At 32.8% G+C, this 24,965-nt stretch overlaps 2 protein-coding genes across 5 annotated transcripts in view; both read right to left on the reverse strand.

Annotated features, from left to right (window-relative positions):
- Window positions 1-24,965, reverse strand: part of LOC114349497 (ABC transporter G family member 20-like) — a 636,826-nt gene that overhangs the window by 477,242 nt on the left and 134,619 nt on the right. The gene's annotated exons all lie outside the window — the stretch shown is intronic.
- The window catches only part of LOC114330391 (ABC transporter G family member 23), a 436,441-nt gene that overhangs the window by 27,092 nt on the left and 384,384 nt on the right, over window positions 1-24,965 (reverse strand). For all 4 annotated transcript variants that reach the window (XM_050643873.1, XM_050643872.1, XM_050643874.1 and 1 more), the window contains exon 11: window positions 20,047-20,236. In XM_050643873.1, coding sequence (XP_050499830.1) covers window positions 20,047-20,236 — 190 coding nt within the window. The remainder of the gene's footprint in view (window positions 1-20,046; window positions 20,237-24,965) is intronic.

Consider the following 24,965-nt stretch of genomic DNA (forward strand, 5'->3'; position numbering starts at 1 on the left):
CATATTTATATTTGTGAACAAGAAATTTTCTTGCAATTAAATAAATATTTTAAACCACAAGAAATATTTCTTCAGAAATACCCTCTGTAGTAACTGTGGTTATAAAATAAAATCTTTGTTATTAATGCCGAAATGTTACTTGCAAAGAGATTTTCTTCCACAAAAGAATTGCGCAGATTAACTATTTATGATTTAGTCGTCAGTGTTTGTCAAGATGGCGTGATATGTTCATGTTCATATAGATGGATGTTGGATTTATTGGTGTACTTTAAAAATTAACGGATATTTTGAAGGTACGTACATATATAGGTATTAAATAAAAGTAAATTGAGTAATTTAAGATGTAATAATAATATTGTTGCGTATCCGAATGGTTAAAAAAGAAATATAATAGTATCTTTATATGCTTTTTAGGTATAATGATGGACGACTATGAAATAAAGGAGCTTATTATTCTAACTGGGAAATATGCCACAATTTAAAGCTGGGACAGAATGATATAATATATATAGCTTCAGAACAATATTAAGAAAGGAGTTATTAACCAACTGCGGGACCTTCCAGAACTTCATACATATAAGTACCTTTTTAAAAATGTGTATACTTATGTATCAACTATAATAGGTTTCTTGAATGTATCGTCTTCTATAAAAATATACAATATAATGATATATCAAACATGGCGGGTGCAACGCTGAGGATTTTTTCTGTTAATTTATTTGAGATAAAGAAATCAGTTAGTCTAAAAGAAATATATGTTTATGGTTAAGAAATGTTATTGCCGAAAACCGTGAATTAGTTAATATGTATTAAATGACTTAGATGTAAACTAATAATACTTTCCCGTAATAAAATTTCTTAATGATTAGGTATGCTGTCTCTTTTAGATTATAAAAATTAAGAAAATTACATATTATTATGTCTGCTTCAATGCTTTACATTGGTTGTATTTTCCCTCTTGTTTTAGCTAACAATGTTTATTGTGTGACTTAATATTATACAGATAAATAATTAATATTTCATTAACAAAAAGAAAAAAATAAACAAATATATGTAGGTTAAATAATGCCATATGTTTGAACTAAATATGATTGATTATTATTAGTATTAATAGTTCTTACGTGGGGCCGTGTATTTGTTTTTTTTTTGTATTTCCTAAATTTGTTAAAATAAATATATATATCTTTATAAAAATTTTTTTATTAAAGTGAGTTTACTCTTTCTACATAACGATTTTGTTTTAGTGAATTGCTGATATACAAAGTGCTATTAACAAAAGAAGGAAAATTTGAGGAAGTTTGATTTGCCTCTCCATCCTTTTATTGTTGTGTAGAAGCCAGTGGTTTAAGGGTGGAGAAAATATTTGTATGTAATAATAACGTTTTATATCTTGTTTTATTAATAAATAATGATTTTACCTTAACACAATGATTTATTTCGCCGTATGTAATATCACTTTATTTTCAAGAAATATTAACTTAACTCTAAATATACGTTTATCTCTGCAAAATATATTTCTTAACATTAAATAAATAAATTATTAATAGTAAAATAATAATATTCCTTACTAAGAAATATTATTGCTCAAAAAGAACAGTTTTCTAATGTGTAGAAAATATATTTTTATGACTAATAAAATTAATTAACATCAAGTGTAATTTCTTTCTGATAAATGGGTTTGAAGTTTGCCAGAAAGTGATAGTTCAATCATGTTTAAGATATATTTCTTTGGCTATAGTAGAATTTATTTGAAATATTTTAGAAAATTATATCTTACATACAAAGATATATTTCTTAGGCAATATGCCAAGTCGATCTTTCTTAAATATTAATAAAGTTTCTTTATGTCAAGAATTTTTTTCTCTCGGTGTAGATACCCTCATATTTTGTAATAAAAAAATTCCCTATATTTTACGAAAACAAAAGTTTTTTTTTAATTTGTGGTCAAAGACGAACTCCCTTTGCCTTCCATGTTCCAACTTTATATTAAGTAAATACCGTCTATTATGTGAAATCGTTTGTAAGAAACATTCCAATATTGAAAAAAAAAATTGTTTGTTAAACCTGTGGCGACGTAAATTAGTGTATATTTTAAAATTTCTTTAGTTCTATGTTCAGAATGATGATTCCTGTTTTGTTCAGTTGTAATAAAAATATGTTTTGATAATGTTTATTTATTATTTATTGATGCAATACTAACATTAAAATTACGAGTACATTATTTTATTTCTTAAAACAACCTAATTTTCTTGTAAATTTTGACTTGGGGTCATTTTTGACCCCCATTGGTCATCCGTGTAACAAAAAAGGTTGGTCACCGGAAGGTTAAGAAACTCTTTTACTGAATATTATGATCTGTCAGATGGATATGCTTTTGTTATTTTACGGAACTTGGGGAAACATGTTGCACATTTAAGTTGTAAAGTGAGATGGTTATACAGTTTTTTTGCAGAATATAATATAGATTTCTTTACTGACTTAGTGGATTTCTTTTTAGGGTGCCTGTCCATTGTGTTGAGGTCTTTATATACCATGCTCTCAGGTTAGCAAGCCAGGATATTCTTCTTCGTCCTTGGGCCCCTTTTCCTTCAATTTTACCTTGAAAATACATTAGAGTGCCTCGTATCTGTCTTGATTTCTCATTATATGTCTTAAGTACTGCAACTTACGGTCCTTTACGATGTTGACCAAATCTTCGGTTGTGTTCATCCTCCGTAGTACTTCTTCATTGGTGACTTTGTCTGTCTATGATATCCTCATGATCCTTTTGTACAACAATAGCTCAAAAGTCTAAAGTTTCGATAGAGTTTCCGCCTTCAATGTCCATGTTTCTACTCCGTATAGAAGCACTGAGTACCTACACGTAAAATTTAAGGAGCCTTATTTTTGTTTTATAGGGTAAGGTCATGGCTCTTGAATACAGAGCTCATGATCAAGAATGTATTTTTTGCCTTCCCGATCTAATTTCTTGGGTGTTGTCCCACATCTCATTGATTATAGTTCCCAAGTAATTGTATTGTGAGACAAGTTCCGTTCTCATTTGGTTCAGATACAGATTTGCTCTAGTTATGTTTTCCTTACTGATGATCAGTAGCTTGGTTTTGCTGGTGTTTATATCCAGTCCATATGTTCTACTTGTTTCCGTTATTTTGTTGATTAAGATTTTCAGCCTTTCTATGACATTAGAAGACACTATTGTATCATCTGCATACCGCAGGTTACTGACCTTTACTTTATTTATTGAGATGCCTTCAACAATATTTTTAGAGCCTCTTCAAAAATGTGCTCTAAGTACAGATTGAATCAGAGGTGAAATTATGCACTCCTGTCTCACTCCCTTTAAGATTTTGACCTGATCTGTATATTCTCCATCTATTCCGAGAACTGCTGGTTGATTCCAATACAGGTTAGCTATTATTTTTAGGTCTTTTCCGTCAATCCCTATCCTCTTCAACATTTCCATCATTTGTTCATGCCTGACTCTATCGAAAGCCTTCTTGTAGTGAATCAGGCATGCAAAACATTACAGCTGACATCTCTACATTTCTGAAACAACACCTGTACGCTAAATAAAGCATCCCTCGTACCAACGGTGTTCACAAATCCAAACTGATTGGGCGTAATTTGCTCTTTGCATTTTCGGTAAATTCTTTCGTGGATGACTTTTAGAATAAGCTTCAGCAGATGGCTCATTATGCTTATGGTCCTATAGGCTCCACAAACTTTTGCTCCTGTTTTTTTTTTGCAATGCTACGAACTCAGATTTAAGCCTCTCTGCTGGTATTTTTCCTGCCTTGTATATGTCACTAAATATTTCAGTTATTAGTATTTTATTTGTTTTGTATCTAATAGCTTCAGGAGTTCTGCAGGAATTTCATTAAGTACCGGTGCTTTTCTATCCTTTATTTGTCGAATGACTGCCGTTACTTCTTGTTGTAGGATTTCAGGACCTGCATTCTCTTCAATGGTGGGTTCGTGTCCTGTTCTAAGGTCGTGGAAAAGTTTCCCTAAGTATTCTTCCCATACTTTCATTTTATCTTCTTTGGTTATGGCAAGATTGCCTTCATCATATGTTATTTTTCCGCTGTTGTGTTTTCGGAACTTTCCAGCTAGTTTCTTCACCTTTCGATAAACATTGAAATGGTCATATCGACTCTGATACTCCTCTATTTCTTGATATTGTTCTACTTTTGTTTCTCTTTTGCTTCTCTTATCTTTCTTCTGACGATGCAATGGTATGTATTCTCTTATATTCCTTGAGAATTTCTTTGTTTTTTTTCGCTGGTCCATAAGTTCAAGTATTTCTTAAACATAAATCTTATTTTTAAACAAAACTAAAAAAACTTATTTTTTATTACTTATGTAATAAGAATAATATGCAAGTTCCCTATTGGAGTAAGTTGTATCTCTCTACACATATAATCATCATCATTCTCTTTGCCTTATCCCTATGCGTGGTCGGCTTTCCTAATTGCATTTCTCCACACAATTCTATCTTGGGTCATATCAATCTTAATCCCCTTTACCAACATGTCCTGCCTTATCGTCTCCCCCAGGTCTTCTTTAGTCTTCCTCTCCTACTCCTTCCAGGAATCTGCACTTCAGCTATTCTTCGTATTGGGTGACTAACGTCTCGACGTTGAACATGACCAAACCATCTTAACCTATGCTCTCTCATTTTGGCATCACTTGGTGCCACATCTACACTTCCCCTAATATACTCATTTCTAATTTTATGCTTCTTTGTCACTCCACTCATCCATCTAAGCATTCTCATTTCCACCACATGTATTCGTTGTTCCTCTTTCTTTTTCACTGCCCAACATTCAGTTCCGTACATCAAAGCCGGTCTTATGGCTGTTTTATAGAATTTTCCCTTCAACTTCATTGGAATTTTCCTGTCACACAGCACACCACTCGCTTCCTTCCACTTCATCCATCCAGCCCTAATTCTACTGCATGCATCTCCATCTATTTCTCCATTACTCTGTAATACCGATCCCAGGTACTTAAAACTATTGCTTTTTACAATCAGTTCACCATCCAAAGATACCATTTTATTTGTAGTAACTCCATCTTTAAATGAACATTCCAAATACTCTGTTTTTTTCCTACTAAGTTTTAAACCTTTTTCCTCCAAAGCTTGTCTCCACTGTTCCAGTTTTTGTTCTCAGTCTCTTTCACTATTTCTTATTAACACTACATCATCAGCATACATTAGGCACCATGGAATGCTACCCTTCAGTTTCGCTGCTATCTGGTCCAAAACTAATGAGAATAAATAAGGACTAAGCAATGGTGCAATCCTAATTTCACCTGAAATTTATCAGTCTCTCCCACACCTGTCCTAACACTAGTCGTTACTCCCTCATACATATCTGTCACAATATTTACATATTCGCCAGGGACTCCTTTCTTATTAAGTGCCCACCACAGAATCTCTCGAGGAACTCTATCATGTGCTTTCTCAAGATCAATGAATACCATATGAGCGTTGGTCTCTTTATTCCTGTATTTTTCCATCAGTTGATTTACAATGAAAGTTGCATCTGTTGTTGATCTGCCCTGCATAAAGCCAAATTGATTATCGGATATTTCGGTTTCTTCACGTATCCGTCTATCAATTACTCTCTCCCATATTTTCATGGTGTAGCTAAGTAGTTTTATAGCCCTGTAGTTTGTACATTGTTGTATGTCTCCCTTGTTTTTGTAGACAGGTACTAATATACTGCTTCTCCATTCGTCTGGCATTTGTCCAACTTCCATAATTCTATTAAATAGACCTGCTAGCCAACTTATTCTTGTCTCTCCCAATGCTCTCCATATTTCTCCAGGAATGTCATCTGGTCCGACTGCTTTCTTTATTTTCCTTTCTTTATTTTTTGAAGCCCTTGAGCCACTTGTACAAGAATTCATCTGTACTCAGTAGATATATCTTAAAAACACCCTGTAATTATCTACGATAATTACTTTCAGTATTTATGTCATCATAACAACATTACAACCTTCATTCGATTATATAAATATTGTTAGCCAAGATCACGATTCACTAATAATTGCAGAGTCAATTATAAACACTTTTCATGGTCGATGCTGAATAGGCATTTCTAAATATATAAACAGTTAAACTATAACAAGGGAATTCTTTATTATTATATTAGACATTCGTCATTCTATTTTGGTGATCAGACGTAATATTTCCACATTAAAGATAGTGTCTCTTTCTACACGAGATGTTCTTTGGGTGCGGTGCTACCAGCTTATACTAATGCGAGTGTAAATAAACCAATTCAACAAGTAAGCGCATCAATTATTCCACCCCTCGGATAAGGGATAACCACCCTCACCGGGAGAAGATAGCCTTAGTGCCCAGGGCTGTCATATGGCGATCCAGAACCAGGGAAGAACTCAGGACTGGTAAACAGGACAGGTATGAAGAAACACGTCAATGTTCAGGCACCTAGACCACCTTAGACAACAGTGTGGTATATGTAAAATGGATGGAGACATCAGGCCGACGCGGAGCTGAAAATGGAATAGGATGGAGATGGAACATCGTGGGACAATGGAAAATGGACAATGCTATGGAACGTGCAGCGAGGACTTGTGATACGAACAAAGACGCGTAAAAGTGGTAAGTCCATATTAGCTATTTTTATGGTATTTCCTGATTAATATAAAGTATAAAGTATAAACATTATGTGCTACCTTAATTACATTAATATATGTTTCAAGTTTACCTATTTTTACTTAATTATTCTATTCTATTACCAATAATTATCAATATACAAAGATTTTTTTTACCCTCATATTAAGTTATTATAGGACGCAATGATACAATTTTATATGATTTTTTTACATATTTATCAACGTATACCTTATCTTTGCTGACTTTTATTCATTTATTATTTGACTACTGATTTTCAGTACATTTTTGCAATTTTTATGATCTTAATATTTGCTATCGTAAATATACCTATCAAAATAAATATACGATATAACAAATATACGCTATATGCATAATACATTTAAATTATTATTCTAACTACTTATTTACAAGGGTTAATATAACGTTATTTATTTTTGAATTTTTATTACTACTGCAATTTTTACATATTTTTACCATATATTGACGTATTATTTTATCTCTATATTTTTTACTATATATCTATATACTACATATCTATATACACCGTAAGACTATCGAATTTATATTTTCGCTAAGAAGTGCAGAAGCTGGAAAAAAAAATTATGTATAAATGAGTAGCAACAAAGTTACTTGGGAAGATTTTGTCAAAATAGTTGAGGAAATTGCACAAGAAATAGACAGGCAAAGCAGAAGAGTCTTAAAGAAAAAAGTTCCGAAATCTAAGGACATAAAGGAAGAAGTGACGACACAGCTAATTAAAGCTTATAACAAGTTCACACAATTGACTAGGAAAAACTGGGAAGCACTTTCGGACAAACAAAGGGAATCGTGCAACAAATATTTTGGAAAAATCAGAGACAAAGTTATACGCTCATTTCAAGCAGTAAATGTGAGAACAGTGGTTCCAAATTCAATACATCAACCAATCGACGAGGAAGTTGAAGAGGAACAAAGCGACGAGGAAGCAGAAGAAGGAAAAAGCGACGAGGAAGTAGAAGAAGAAATAATTAACGACGGAATAAAAGAGGAAAAAGGTGACATAAAACAAGATATAACAATATTAAACATGGCTTTGACAATCAATGAATTTTTGAATATCGCAAGCAAGATATTGCCCAACGAGTTCGATGGAAGCGCAGGGAAATTACAACCATTTTTAGACGCATTAGAACTACTTGGAAAATTGGCAGAAGGTCATGAAGACACAGCTGTAACGCTAATAAAAACGCGACTCACCAATAAGGCTAGGAACCTAATAACCACAGAAGATACGATTCCACGGATAGCTGAAGTACTAAAGAAAGAATTAAAAGGTGATAATCCGAAGAATTTAATAGCCAAATTAGCAAAAAAAGGCAAGGGCATAGAGATGCAGCAGTGTACGCATCTGAAGTGGAAGATTTAGCAGAACAATTAAAAGTAGCATACATAGCGGAAGGAATGCCACTTGACTTAGCAAAGAAATATACGACGGAAGCCGTAGTAACAACAATGAAACGAAACGCTAATGCAGAGAAAGCTAAGCTAATACTGGAAGCAGGTAACTTTACATCACCGCAGGAAGTAGTATCTAAATTTTTGTCGATCGATACGACTGAAGAAAATGCACAAGGAAGAGTCTTAAATTATAGGACAAACTACGAGAATAGGAGAGGACAGCAGCAATACAGAAGAGCATACCATAACAAATATGACAGAGGAAGAAGAAATAACTTCGGACAACGGAACGAAGGAGAAGCAACGGACAATCAACGAAATTATTCGAACAGAGGATACAGACAATTTAACAATCAAACATACAGAGGAAACCAGAGAGGCGGACGTAACAGGAACGTAAGGTTACTAGAAATAGAGGACAGTCAAGAAGAGCAAGAAAACCAGCAGTTGGGGTTTTGAATGAACAAGAAGTTGGAAGCACACAGGCAGAAATAAAATATAACATTTACAACTTCGACCTAAACCTAACGAACTTTGTACGAATGAAAACAGGAATTCTTGAAAACACAAGCACTTTTATCATAGACACAGGAGCTGACATTTCAATACTAAAATGTTCACAAGATTTTATGAAGGAACAGGTGAAACCAAACACAAAGGCAAAAATAAAAGGAGTTACTAAAGGAGAGTTGCAAACAATGGGAGAAGTTGAGACAACACTCGAAGTAAAAGGAACTCGATTCGAACACATCTTTCAATGGGTAGAACCTAACTTTCCAATTCCAACAGACGGAATCATTGGGAGAGACTTTATTTCTAACTTTCAATGTATACTAGATTACGCAAACCTTAAAATGCACATTAAATAGGACAACGATTGTTACATTAGTACGAAAATTCTGGATAATATAGACAATGACACCATAATAATACCGCCTAGATGTGAAATTTAGAGAATCGTAAAAAATTTTCAAACGTTAAAGAAAGACAGGATAGTGGAACAGCAAGAAATACAACCAGGAATATTCATAGCAAGAGCAATTATTTCAAGTAATAATCCATACATCAAAATTTTGAACACAACGTACGAAACAGTAAATGTAGACGCAAGCACAATCAGGACGTTGGATATTAAACTATTCAATATATATATAGGCTAGTCAACGACAGCAAGGACAGAAAAAAAGAATTACGAGAATCACTGAAATTAGACATACCAGAATACATACGAGACAACTTAGTATCGTTATGCGAGGAATATTCGGACATATTCGCCCTAAGGCATGATATGTTAACCTGTAACAATTTCTACGAACAAAAACTAAGAGTTAAAGACCAAACTCCGGTATATATCAAGAATTATAGGACACCTCATGCGCAAACAGAGGAATTAAATCGACAAGTACAAAACCTAAGAGACCAAGGAATCATAGAACCATCTACATCCGAGTACAACAGTCCAGTAGTACTGGTACCGAAAAAAGCTATAGATGGAGGAAAAGCATGGAGATTATGCATAGATTTTAGACAACTGAACAAGAAGATAGTTACAGACAAATTTCCATTACCAAGAATAGATTCGATATTAGATCAACTAGGAAGAGCAAAATGGTTTTCAGTTATAGACTTAATGTCAGGCTTTCACCAGATACCATTAGAAGAATCATCGAGAAAATACACATCGTTCAGCACAGAAAATGGAGCATTTCAATTTACCAGATTACCTTTTGGATTAAATGTAAGCCCAAATAGCTTTTCAAGAATGATGTCAATAGCATTTTCAGGATTAACACCAGACAAAGCATTTCTTTACATGGACGATATCGTAGTAATTGGAATATCCGAAAAACATCACTTAGACAACCTGAAAAAGACATTCGAGACATGTCGAAAATTCAATTTGAAACTTAACCCAGGAAAATGTCAATTATTTAGAAGGGAAGTAACATATTTAGGACATGATCTTTCTCAAGAGGGAGTATCACCAGACAAAGCGAAGTATGCAGTAATTGAACAATATCCGACACCTAAGACAGCGGAAGAAACAAAGAGATTTGTAGCATTTTGCAACTATTACAGACGTTTTATTAAAAACTTTGCGGAAATATGCAGACCACTCAACAAATTATCGAGGAAAGGAGTAGAATTTTCGTGGACCGAGGAGTGTGAAAAAGCATTCAAAAAGCTTAAAGCATCTCTGACGAAACCACCAATTTTAAAATATCCTGATTTCAACAAACAGTTTATCTTAACAACAGACGCATCCAATGAGAGTTGTTCAGCAATCCTAAGTCAAGATTATAACGGAATTGACCTACCTATAGCATATGCATCAAGAAGTTTTAGTAAAGGAGAATGTAATAAACCTATAATCGTTAAGGAATTACTAGCGATTCATTGGGGAATTAATTATTTTAAATGTTATCTATATGGAGCACCAACATTCAAAGTAAAAACAGACCATAAACCTTTGACACACCTATTTGCAATGAAAGAACCAACCTCAAAACTCACGAGGATCAGATTAGACCTAGAAGAATATGACTTCGAAATAGAGTATATAACAGGGAAAAGTAACTACGCAGACAGCCTTTCAAGAATAACATTGCATCAACTAAAAAACCTATACATAGACAACGCCCATATACTAGCCATAACAAGAGCTCAAGCAAAAGAAAAGGAGAAAGAAGCAAGACAAACAAAGGCTGAAAGTGAACTCGCACTACAGCCAGAAGCCACCAAATAGACAGTAAGGAAGGTACTAAATAATTTAGAGGCGCATAGACTACCAATTTTGTCCTTTGGAGCAGAACTAATCTCACCAAGACTGAGCATTAGGGCCAAAAACAAAATAAAATGCAGCAAAAGCATAGCAACAGGATTGAATCATTTCGATTTAAACCAAGCGTTGGTACAGCTTGATAAGCTGGCGGTAGAGAATGCAGTACGTAAAGTAAAAATATACGTAAATGATATTATTTTTAAAATGTGCACAATTGATGAATTTATTAAAGAAGGAAATAAAAAATTGAAGAATATAGAAATATACATATGTGAACTACCAGAAACAATAAAAGATGACAAAGAAAAACACAGATTAATAGAAGAATACCATAATCACACGATGTTCGGAGGACACTTAAAGAAAAATAGACTAATAAAGAAGCTAAAAGCAAGATTTAGATGGAAAAATTTAGAAAAAGACGTAAGAAAATACGTTAAACAATGCCATGAATGTCACATTAACAAACCGAATAGAACACTTGTCAAAAAAGACGTGATATCGGACACTTCTTCGAAACCAGAGGACACAGAATACGTAGACACGATAGGTCAACTCACTAGAAGCAATGAAGACAAAAAAGAGCGGCAAGAAGAAAAGAATAGGCTCAAAGCGACACCACAACACTTTAAAAGGGGAGACCTAGTCCTTGTAAAAAGGGAAGAGAATGGTAAGTTTGATAGTCTTTATGTAGGTCCTTTCACAATAACAGAAGTAAATAACGTTAATTGTAAAATCAGAACAAAAAACAATAAAGTCAAGGAAATACATAAGAATAGATTATATGCTTACAATCCGAAAACACAGTGAGTGACAAGTGTTACGAAACAATGTTGTTAAACGAACATTTTATATTATTTATGTATTTGCGTAGGCTTAGGAAGTTTGTATATAAAATAAATTTTTTGTATTGATTACAACACAGTATGGGTTGGTAGTACGACTTGCAAATTTCCCTTCCCGTAGTCGGAAAATTCCTAAAAAGGGAAGGTGTACAAGAATTCATCTGTACTCAGTAGATATATCTTAAAAACACCCTGTAATTATCTACGATAATTACTTTCAGTATTTATGTCATCATAACAACATTACAACCTTCATTCGATTATATAAATATTGTTAGCCAAGATCACGATTCACTAATAATTGCAGAGTCAATTATAAACACTTTTCATGGTCGATGCTGAATAGGCATTTCTAAATATATAAACAGTTAAACTATAACAAGGGAATTCTTTATTATTATATTAGACATTCGTCATTCTATTTTGGTGATCAGACGTAATATTTCCACATTAAAGATAGTGTCTCTTTCTACACGAGATGTTCTTTGGGTGCGGTGCTACCAGCTTATACTAATGCGAGTGTAAATAAACCAATTCAACAAGTAAGCGCATCAATTATTCCACCCCTCGGATAAGGGATAACCACCCTCACCGGGAGAAGATAGCCTTAGTGCCCAGGGCTGTCATACACTTCCTCGTTTGTTATTCTGGTAACCATTGCTGTTACTGTCTCCGTTAACTCCACAGGCTGTCTGTCAAATTCTTCATTTAATAAACTGTCCAAATACTTTCTCTATCTCTTTTTGACATCCTTTTCGTGAATTAGTATTATTTTATTTTCATCTCGGATACATCTAATCTGATTAAAATCGCTTTTTACTTCGATGTCCCGAACAAGCAGCTTATGTTGTTGGCTTACTGTCTCACTAAATATTACCTTTCAGTCCTTGCATTCACGTATGTCTTCTTTCCTTATCACGAAGTAGTCTATTTGGAATTGATGTTGTCCACTTTTGTAGGTAATAAGTTGAGGTTCTCTCTTTTTAAATTATGTGTTAACAATCGCCATATCTCTCTACACATGTAATATGTCCGAGATATTCTTTTTTTGATGGTATTTAAGATTTATATTTCTTTATTCATCTTTTTCAAAACCGCTTTGTTTGGGGATTCAAACCCCGCTTACCACTATATGGCTATCCTGGCAGGATCGCCATATGGTGGTAACTGGATATTTACTATACTGGAATGGGGTTGACTATCAGGAATACACTATATTCTCATAACTCCTTTATTTGGTTAAAGCAATACCGTTGATTGATAAATACGGAAAGATACGAAAGCCTATGCATTATTTTGTTGTCTTTAAAACCTGCCCGTATAGTGGCGCGCCTAGCTTAAATTTGTTGAAACTAGCCTTAGAGGGAAGTGTAAAATCCTCCCTACTCAAGGAACTAGCCAAGAACACGCGGTTATTTTACGTGGCCCGTACTCAAAATTTTATCGCAGCAGTCACTATCATATTAATCTGTATTATTTTTTTTTTGTTTTTGTTTCTGCAAAAATGTTGAAAATATAAATTGACTATAAAGTTTTTTTTCACTAGTCTTGACCTCACAAGTAAATAATTTTCGAGTTATTTGCGAGTGAATATATTCGTTTCTCAAAAAATAGTACGTTTTTAGACGGATTTTCGCAAATAACTTAAGAATGAAGTATTTCACCAAAAAAAATATTCATAGCAAAAATACAGCTTATCAAAAAGGGAAAAATATGTTTTATATAAATATGACATATGAAGTCGTAGACCCAGTAAAAGCAGAGTTGTAGCTAATGAAAAGTAGGTTCTTATTATTTGTCAAATTCAAAATTGAATATTTCTACATGAAATAACCAAAAAATTAAGAACTTTTCGGGGAAAACTCATCATAACTTTTTTAAAAAGTTTAAAAACAGCTTTATTTTTTTGAGTTTCTATTATCAGAAGTAAACAAGTTGCGCATAAAATAAAGTTGATCCCTTTTTTTTGTAAAAAAAAATGCTTTTTCACGCTTTTTTAAAACTATCTTTTACAAAAAAGGACCAACTTTATTTTCAGCGTAACGTGCTTACTTTAATGCTAGAAACTTTTTTAAAAACAAAAACAAAGCTTTTTTAAACACTTTAAAAAAGTTGTGATGAGTTTTCCCAGAAATGTGCTTCATTTTTTGGTTATTTCACGTTGAAATATTCGATTTGGAATTTGACGAATAAGAACTTACTTTTCATTAGCTACAACTCTGCTTCTACTGAGTATAAAGACTTGATACAGACATTTTTTAAATTTTTTATAAACTATATTTTTATTGAAAACTTTTTTCCATAAAATACTTACTTATTGTGTTATTTGCGTAAAACCGTCTACAAACGTGTTTATTTTTTGTTAAAAAACGAACATATTCACTCGCAAATAACTCGAAAAGTATTAGCTTAGTGAAAAAACTCAATAGAACAAAACTTGCTACAATTTAATCAGTTTATCCACTTGATAGATACTAGATAGTATTAGACTTATTGTTATTATAGCTACCTAGCCTTATACAAAGTGGATTTAGAAAGTCCACATCTACATTAGACAACCTAGTGGATATTGAATCTGTAATTCATGGGTCATTTGGATGTGATCAAGTATGTTTGGCTTATAGGCTATCTTTTATTATATTTTATAATGCGTGCCATTTGGGGATTAGATGTAAGAATTCTATTAAGTTGGTCAATTCCAGGAAATATAAAATTTATTAGTAATTTCCTATATAGATGAAACTTATTCGAATAGATAACGTTCTTTTAGACTCAAAAATCCAATTAGACGACATTCCTCAATGGTCTACTCGTTACACTTTTCCTTATTGCCATCAATGACATCGCTAAATCACTTAACCCACTAGTCATTTAGAAATTAGAGAACTGGTCGAACACTACTGGCCAAGAATTTTCTCCCACTAAAACGAAAACAATAATCTTCAGTAAAACTTGAAAGAAGCACATTATACTACCAAAAATCTACCTAAAGAATTTCTTCTTCTTCTTCTTCTTTTTTTATATAGGTAGTACTGCCTGTTTTTCTTCAATGGTGCCTTTCATTCTGCCCCTAAGCTGTCATTCCATCTTTTCCTTGGGCGTCCTATACTTCTTCTGCCTAACGGTGACTTGTCCCTGGCTATTCTTACTATCTTTGATTCAGACATCCTGCTCATGTGTTCATTCCACTCTTGTTTTCTATTCTTTACCCAGGTATTTATATTGTCTACCCCACATATGCATCTGATTTCCTGACTTCTTACCCTATCCCGTAGTCCTTTTCCAGCAATCCTTCTTAAGATCTTCACTTCGTTGGTCTTCAGACGTCTTTGTATTTTGCTTGCATCTGGTCTTGTTTCGGCAGTGTAAGTCATAACTGGTCTAATAACTTCAGTCAAATGACTTATATAGTATTTTTACTACAAAAACGTTATTACGTAGGTCAAAATTTTTGACGTAAGAGAACTGTCAAAACATTAGAATGTGACTTTTCATTATTGCTATGTTTATTATAAACACGGCAATAATGAAAAGTCACATTCTAATGTTTTGACAGTTCTCTTACGTCAAAAATTTTGACCTACGTAATAACGTTTTTGTAGTAAAAATATTATATATTCGGTCCTTTGTTTCCACTCTAAGATATTTGTTTTTCCAAATTGTGTCGTTTAGGCATCCGGCCGTTCTACTGGCTTTAATTATTAGCCTTTAACCTCTTCTTCGATATTATTGTCGGCTGATACATTAATTCCCAGGTATTTACTTTTATTGTCTAAGTCCAATTTGCACCTTATTGGTTCTTTGGATATTACTATGCTTTTTGTTTTTTGGGCTGATAGTTTCATATTCATTTCTTTTGCGTTAATGTTGAATTCGTGCAGTAATCTTTGTAGGTCGTCTTCGCACTCTGCTACTAACACGTCATCAGCGTAACAGAGTATTTTTATCTCTTTATCGCCTATTTTTTACCCTCTTTTTTCTTCACTTGTTCTATTATTGCATCCAGCGTTATGTTAAACAGTAGAGGGCTTAGTGAATCTCCTTGCTTGATTCCTGTGTTTGCTTCTATATGGGTTCTGTTATTATTCCATAGACTATCATACCTATTTTATTTCGTACTTAAATGTTTTCTATCAGTTTTATAATATCCAGTGGTAAATTCTTTTCATATAGTAGGTGTATCACATCTTTTAATTGTATTCTATCAAACGCTTTCTCTAGGTATATAAAACAGAAAAACCCTCGCTTGTTATATTCTAATGATTTTTCCGCTATTTGTCTTATCACAAAAACTGCATCGTTATGATCTTCCACTTCTAAATCCTTGTTGTTAAACCGATATATTTATGCACGCCATTATTTTCTTCATCAGTATTTTTGTTGTGAGTTTCAGTATAGTGCTCTACTGGGGTCTGCCCTATCACTTTTCTTAAATAACGCTATCATCTGAGTGGTACTCCATTCTTCTGGAATTCTTCCTGTATTTATTATTTTACTTATAAGGATATTCAGTTCTTTGTGAAGTCTCTCTCCTCCGTATTTTAAAAGTTCATTAGCTATTCAATCTTTCCCTGGTGCTTTTCGATTTTTCATCTGTTTTAAGGCGTTTGTTATATCTTCCTCTTTAATTTCTGTTTGTTCATCCGATTCTAATCCTGGTTTTCCAGTTCTTCATGATTAGCTGTTTGATACAGGTTTTCTTGGTAAGTTGTCCATGTATTTGTATCAATATGTTTTACTTCTATCAATTCCTTCATCTCTGCTGATTGACCTCTTATCATTTTCCACATTTCGTTTTGCATCCCGTATAAGTCGTCATCCATCTCTTTTGAAAATGCTTACCAATGTTCTGTTTTCTTCCTTCTTACTATTGATCTTAACTCATTTCAAACTCTTTTATATTCTTCATATGTTTGTCTCGTTCTTTTGAATTTGTATTCTAGCTAGATTTTCTTTTTTTCTTGGCATTTTATTTTTATTTCTTCACAGATCCATGGTGCTCTCCTTTTTTTTCGTATATGTTTACTTATCTTACGTTCTCCAAGTGCGTCCGTTGCTGCCATTTTGATATTATCTCCAATCTTCCTCCAACTTTCTTCTATGTCTTCATCTGGTGTTAAGTAGTTTTCGTTCAGTACTTTTTTCAGTCTTTTCTGATATAGATCTCGTGTTGACAAGTCTTGTAGCTGTTCTACCTTTATTCTTGTCTCACATTTAATAGGGCCTTTTTTCCTTTTTTTTTTGTAGATGTATTCTGATTTTTCCAAGTACTAGGTTGTGATCACTTCCGATATTAGCTGCACTTAAACATCTTATGTCTAGTACTTGAGAATGATGGACGTTTCTGTTTTTCAATATATAATCAATATCGGATCTGTGTGCTCTTGTATTTTTGAATGTATATTTTTGTTGATCTTTGTGTCTGAAGAACGTATTGTTTATTCGAAATTCGTTCTGAGAGCAAAAGTTAATAAGTAGTTCCTAAAGAGTTTACAATAAATTATTCAGAATTGATTAACTTCTTGGGAATAAAACTGGATAATCGTCTATCTTGGTAAGACAATATCCACTCACTCCGACTGTCAGTTCAAACGGGCTCAACTCAATGAAAAATATCTCTCATAAACAATGGGATGCCGACTTCCAAACTCTTATGACTGGTTACTGAAAGTTGGGTTTCAACCTGAGATACAAACAATACGCTAAAGTGTTACATTTTGCTTGTTCTCTTGTATGGAATGAAAGCATGGATAATAAAGGCCAGCTCCTAACAAGCTTAAAGTCTTTGAAATGAGGTGCCTGCACCGAATGCATGCTTAAAATATCATGGACATACTTAGGGACATATTGCGAGAAGAACGATATACTTGTCGGCAACTGGAACTCGAAGGAAACATAGAGGCTAAGAGAGGTCTAGAAAAGGATGTCATGGCTGGGTAATATTCGCCAAATGATATTAATGAAATTACTCTTAATAGAATAATGTAATCGTGACTATCTAATATCTCACCTGACAATACAATGCACGGTGGACGCCTACGCAGAAATACACGGCGCCTTTAAGAAGTAAAGTTAATAATAAATAATTCAATAATTATACTTATATTAGTCACTATTTTCCCCCTAACTCGGAAAATATCGACCGCACGAAAAAACTTGGAAGAAATTGTAGGAAATCGCGATTGCAACAATTTTCGAGTCCTTACCATTTTTCTCTCGAAGAGTTTAAAGTGGCCGAGCGAGTTAGTAAGTCAATTTCATTTAAGTAAATACGGTTGCAATATCTCCAAACAAAATATACAATCATCAGAAGAGACTGTAATTAACGAAAATAACTACCTAATTTTGTATCGAGATTATGAGGCAAATAAGAAATTTACAATATCTAAAATCACCCAGTGAGTATTTTTCTCGTTAAATAAATTTTTTATTAAATAAATAATATTATTATATATATTATATAAAATTATTAAATAAACTTTAGAATATTAAAAAGACAAATTACAACCACAATTATTCTTGCTAATTTAAAAACGAGTTTTTAGAAAGTAATACATAGGTACACTCGAATAATTATATTAAAGATTGCCATTGTTATCGTTGAATGAGAACTCAAATTTAAATGCATCAAAAGAAATAAATAATTTTTATTATAATCCGTTCGACCCGACCGACCCCAAATTCCGATAACCAAAGCTACCTGAATACGTCTCATCGTTGTCTCAGGTAAATTCAATCTCGTACCTAGAAAGCTGTTAACGCCATCTATTTCTAAAACCACTGGTGTCGTACATAAATGCTCATTTAGTTTCGTATCTTCCAGTATATTTATCAGTCAACGGCAACACTATATAAATGTATTCAGTTGATAGGATAGAACATTATTCTGCTCTAACGGCAGCAACCTCCCAAACCTAACTAACTAATTCGACTGATCCACTAATGACTCAAATCTGATCGTGTTCCCATATTTATCAAATACTTCGTTATGTAAATATGTTTGTATATATTCTCGTTAGTGTGTCAAATGAATAGTCACAACCTTGTTGAGTAAGCAGAACGTGCAATTCAGCTAAGGTGTTCTACTTTGCAATTATTATAACAAATATGCGTAATGTTTACTGTTTCATAAATAAATATCTGACGAATACTTTAGTTAATTTAAGGATTTCTAACATATCTAAATAATGAGATAAATCCCATTACAGTAGGAAAAATGAAAGAATACCCATGAACGAACATATAAAACACGCTGTATTTTCCTGTCACTGTGCCACAAAGAAAATTGTCCAGTGCAAGTACATGTAACAATAATTATTACATGTACTTGCCCTGGCCAATTTTTTACGTGACACGGTGACAGGAAAATACAGCGTGTTTTATATGTTCGCTCATGGGTATTCTTTCATTTTTCCTACTGTATATGACGTGTACTGTCCACGATATTTTTTCTCCTGTACACCCACAGCTCGAATTATTCCAGTTTGTTCATTGATTTCATTCCATAAAGCAAAGTCCAGAAAACGTAGCACCTAGCCAACCAACCCTTATTTTAACACTTTTCAATAACTTGCGAACGGCATTTTCTCTATTTACAGCTCATCCTTCTCTCACAGCTTTGTTGGTCTGCATCGGCGTCTAGAGTATTGGGAGCATTCTATTGGGACCATGCAAGTTCGGAAAAGCGACACCTGGTTTCATAGCTCGGCAACTTTTTTCACACTTTTAATTACATTGGCCGATCATATTGGTCCTGGTTGCTGGATAATTGTCAAGGCCGTAGCCCCAAAAAAAAGTATAAGAAGAAAAAGTAAGATTTAGGTTATGTTATTAAAAGGTAAACAATTGTATGTAGTAAATAAAATTAATTATTAAAATGCAGTACAATGCGACAAGCGAGAACTGGCGGTTGACCTTCTCGTATTCTGCATTTGTCGCTGTGTATTTTCGCTCAAGGTCACGCGCCACCTCTGGCTTGTCGGATTGTACTGCAAGCAAAATGCAATTAATTAAATATACTTTTATATAATAATTGCATATCACATCAATATTGTGAGCAACATATAATTTTTCTTCTTCAATGACAGTAGGTATGAAATATAAGTCAATTTGACAATTTCAATTGACAATATAAATTATTTAAGAAAGTTGCAAGATTTCTCCGCTATTCGCGCACAATCGTTTCTCGTATCCCCTCCAAGTACTTGCACACCGCGAATATACATTTGCATCTCAAATTCTGTCGAAGCTTTTGTTATAACCCATCCAGTATACGTAAAGGCATCTACGTTGGTACACAATCATTAAATAATGGGATACATAAATGAACTTACGTTATAAGAATTCCGGGAATCATAAATACTAAAAACGGTTCGTTTTTGTTAGATCCAACATAAAAGTTGTCCATTCGAAGTGGTTGGTCATAAAGTTTTAGCACAAATTTGCATTCCGTAAAGACAGACTCTTGAAAGTCCTTATACTTTTCGATTAGCTTCTGTTTCATCGATAAAGCAATCTGGTAATCTAAAAAGAAATATAAATAATTTATGATGAAGACTCTTAACAATAGTCCACCAGTTAAATTGTTTATTATAACTTAAAATACTAGATAATAAGTGCATAAAGGAATAAATGACAGAAAAACGACAGCCAGTAATACTGAAAACAAGTAGTTGGATTTTGTAACTCCTAGGAGTTTGCCCAACATATCCGAAAGTAGAACCGGAAGTCGGAATTTGAACTATGTATTTGTGTAAATTTCCGTCCATCTAAATACAATTTTACTAATTTTGAGTCATTTTTGCCAAATTTTCGGTCATAACTTTTTAACCGGAAATGACGTCAAAACCGGAACTAAAGATTCAAGCTCGACTTTTAAATACACGTCGATTACTATATCACATGAACTCTTTTTGTGACTATAATACAGCACTTCTGGGTAGAACTTTTTAACCGGATATGATATTAACCCAAAACTATACATTTGTTCCCATATACTTAAAGCGCGTCGAGTAATATATCGCTTGCACTATTTCGGCGACTTTAAAATATCCAGGTGCAACTCTGGAACCGAAAGTCCGAGGTAACATGGCTCACCTCTAATACCATATTTGGGTTATAAACTCTTACTCGGCACCTCATTTGCCATTTTATCTGTTTTAATAACGTATATATAAGATTGAGAATAGAACAGGTCAGAAAATCTTTTGAAAAAATCAAAAAACTACTATCTGATTGTCGAATAAAACTTGAAATTCGATTACGTTTATCAATGTGCTGACCTGAGCCCTTAAAATATCAACCGTAAATAAATTGGATGCCTTTGAAATGTGGATCTACCGAAGAATCCTCAAAATTTCATGGACATCGCATACCTCAAACGAAAAGAAGTGCTACATAGAATAGGACAGAAACGAGAACTTTTCAACACAGAGAAAGTTAGAAAAACGTTATATTATCTAGGCCACATACTGAGAAATAATATGTAAGTACCAAAAGGTATCAATATACTCAACTAATAGTGAAAGGAACGATCGAAAGAAAAAGAAGAAGACTAGGAAGAGAAAGACTATCGTGGCTAAGAAACATCCGACAATGAACAGGGCTAAATTTTGAACAGCTATTAAGAACAGCTGAATACAGAGAAGAGCTTGCAATTGTAGTAGCCAACCTCCACTGAGGAGAGGGCACTTTAAGAAGAAGGTTCGATTTTACTTATAAGTTCATTGCCAATTCAGTAAGGATATGTAGGCCTCCAAATTGAAATGTTCACAGAGCAACACAAACCGGAAAACTAGATATGAATGGCGTACACACATACAGTCATATTATGCTAAGGGCTGTTTCATATTATAAGAATTTTGAACGTGCGAGGGTTTTCTCGTGCAATAGTTTTGACACACTTGTCATTTTCACACAATAAGAATTGAGTCGCACGAAGATTTTTGTATGTATCATGACGATATATCATTACAAATGGGTATTTTTTGTCCATACTTTTCAGTGGCGACGCGTGACTTTTTCTAAAGTGTTACCAAACCAGATGTAAAAAAATCTTATTTAAAAAAATTATTTTGAACCTCGCAAATATAAGTTTTTGTTTTCAATCCTGTGGGATAAAATTAAACAAATCACTATTCCCAAATTATATGTATGTAATTATGTATATGTAACAGGTATAACAATAAATAATAAACAAACTAAACATATTATTCTACCATAAAATTAACATAAAAATGAACAAGTAGGAAAAAGCATAGATTTTGAAAACTATTTTTTATTCATATTTTAATTCTTCCACTTTCAATAATATCATTTTTTTTTCTTCAAAATTATTATATAAAAAAATATACAAGGAGAATAACTTTTCAAGTAGTTGATCAATTACGCAATACGTAGCAACACTCTTGCATGTTTAAATGCACGCACACTGTAATATGTAATAGGTACATACTAAACAAATGTTACCAATCCTCAAAATGGTGACAATACTGATATACACAGCGTGCCCGCGCGCCGGCTCTAACAGAGCCGTCGCTTCTTCAAAATTTTCAGAAACGAGCTAGTCCCGAGCGATAGCGAGGTTTCTCCTGCGTTACCACTGCCAGTATTGGTAACGGCATATAATAACGTGCAATGGATTCACATATCTTCAACACACACAATATGTTCGTGCGTCTAGTTGGCTATTTACTGAATTAGGTACTATTTTAACAAATATTTCTGTTGGTAAAAAATATGAATGGAATTATTTCATAACAGTCATAAAATATTTATTGCAAGGTTTTTAACTGTTACCAATGGTATTGTCCTTTTCATGATCATTTTTCAGTGCGTAACAAATGATAGGAAAAAGGGTAAGTCCGTGATAATACACATTTATGACATTTATTCTAACATGACATTTTAGTTAAATCTGACAGTTGTCACATTTTATTTTCAATTTGGAATAAAAACAAATCAAATGTGTTTCTTGCATTTATAAAATGGTATTTTCTTTGATTTGTATAGTCTTATAAATTATACAGATTATATTTGTAATATTATTATCTATTTTAAAAAAAATATTTTTTTATTATGGCGCCATCTATCGACAACTAGAATAACTAGAATAAATCTTATAAAAATGTCACCGACGAAATGTAATCACCGACGTGCCTTTTTTTCTGTCACATACAATTTAATGCGTTAGAAAGAAATCGAAAAACTGTGACGCACTGAAAGATGATCATGAGAAAAAGAATAACAGTGGTTACATGGACGCTTCGCCAGTGATACTTTTTTCCTAATGTACTGTAATGCGTATTTAATTCATTTGAAATTTCTATTTTGTCAGTTATTATTTCTTATGTTTTTAATTAAAAGTCTTAATTTGTTTTTATAATCTTTGTTCTACTAAGTTATTTGTGGGATCTTGAATTAGCTCATCTAATTAACATACAATCTATGTAATAAACTATTCTAAATGGGAAATAAGCCACAATTTAACTCAAAAATGATTTTATTAACGTTTTGACATCCGATTTGGTCGTCGAAATGTTAATAAAATCATTTTTTTTTAGTTAAATTGTGGCTTATTTCCCATTTAGAATAGTTTATTACAGTACGACAGGGATCTCGTGAAATAAAGTTGTCACCACGCATAAAACTGGGGGGAAAGAGGGGGTTTAGCCACGTCCAGTAAAGGCATTCGTGCGCCAGACGTTCTACTGTGAGCTATTCGATATTTTGACAGTGTTGCATTATTTCTTTTCATTTTAGTTGTACTCGTTTTATGCAAAAGTTCTTTTCAGAACTCTGATAAAATTAAAATCTGTAAAGATAAGTATATAAATTGTAATATATTATACACATATATTAATAAAAATCAAATGTATTTCTTTTCTGCATATAATTTTTTTCATTGTGAGATACAATAATTATTGTAGCGTTTTCTCTTCTCTTCTATTGATTTCTTCTTCTAAATATCCTTAACTATTTTGATTGAGAAATTAGCCACAGTTAAATTGAAAAAATAATTTTATTAGAAAATAATTTTGTCGAATGTGTAACCGTGAATATAATGAATGAATTATTATTACCTTATTTAAATATTAAATATTGTATTGTATTTTCTACTTAGATGGCATTAAATGGGGGTGAACAGAAATGTTGTATTTTCTCCTAACTTTAAAAAATTCTGTGGAAAAATTGAAAAGCTGATTTTGTTTCATAGTCTTTTTCATATTCATAGTCTTAATCTTTTTGTTTCATAGTTTTTATTTACAGCTTTTACAAAAAAAGAGATGTTCGGATAATGAAACAAAATAGCCCTTCAATTTTTCGCAGAATTTTTTAAAGTTAGGAGAAAATACAAGGCTTCCATTCATCCCCGTATGCATCTAAACATTCTGTATATGTATTTGGAACCTAGGAGTTTTCTATTGGTTCGTTGCAGCACGCGGTAATATTTTAACCAATAGGCTGCGAGGTTCCAGATGCATATACGGAATGTTAGTCGGTCCCAAATTCATATACGGAATATTAAATATCGTACACAGAAAAAGATAAGTTTTTTTAGAGTCTTTTAAAAGGAGATTGATTTTAAAATACTTATTACTGTATTATTAAATAAAAATAAAACAATTATAGTATTTGGAATGTTATTTGGTGCGAAATTCATATGCGGAATGTTAATTATTCGTAGACCAAAAAATGGGACTTTTTATTAATCAGTTAAAGGAGACTGATTTTAGAATACCTATTTTATTAATGTATTATTAAAGAAAAATAAAACAATGGTTAGGTACCTATTTGGTGCGAAATTCATAAATGGGATGGTATAGAGTTGAGAGACATATTTCTTTATTTGACAAGGTTTCGCTTTCTCAGAATTTTTAATGACTTGCACGATGTTTAGATCTGTTTCAGCTATTCAATTATTCAATTCTGTTGAAGTTTAGGGCTGTGTGCTATCAGACGAAAATAAATGTTAACTTGGTTATAACGTTTGCGGTTGTGTTTTAAATATTATTTATTCTATATAATATTGTATATTTACATAATGGATTTGCCAAAAAGTTTTAAATACATTGTAATCAATGAAAATAAGTACCGAGTCGACATTAGAAATGAAGAAGACATGCATAAATGGCTAAATGAATACAAAAGTATTTATTTTTCAAGCTGGAGAGCTACACATACGAAAAAAAATACTGCTCACTATTTATGCAGATAAGTTCTTAGAATATAATATTTGATGGAATATAAATAA

This window comes from Diabrotica virgifera, chromosome 2 (assembly GCF_917563875.1).
Source record: "Diabrotica virgifera virgifera chromosome 2, PGI_DIABVI_V3a".
Taxonomy (NCBI): domain Eukaryota; kingdom Metazoa; phylum Arthropoda; class Insecta; order Coleoptera; family Chrysomelidae; genus Diabrotica; species Diabrotica virgifera.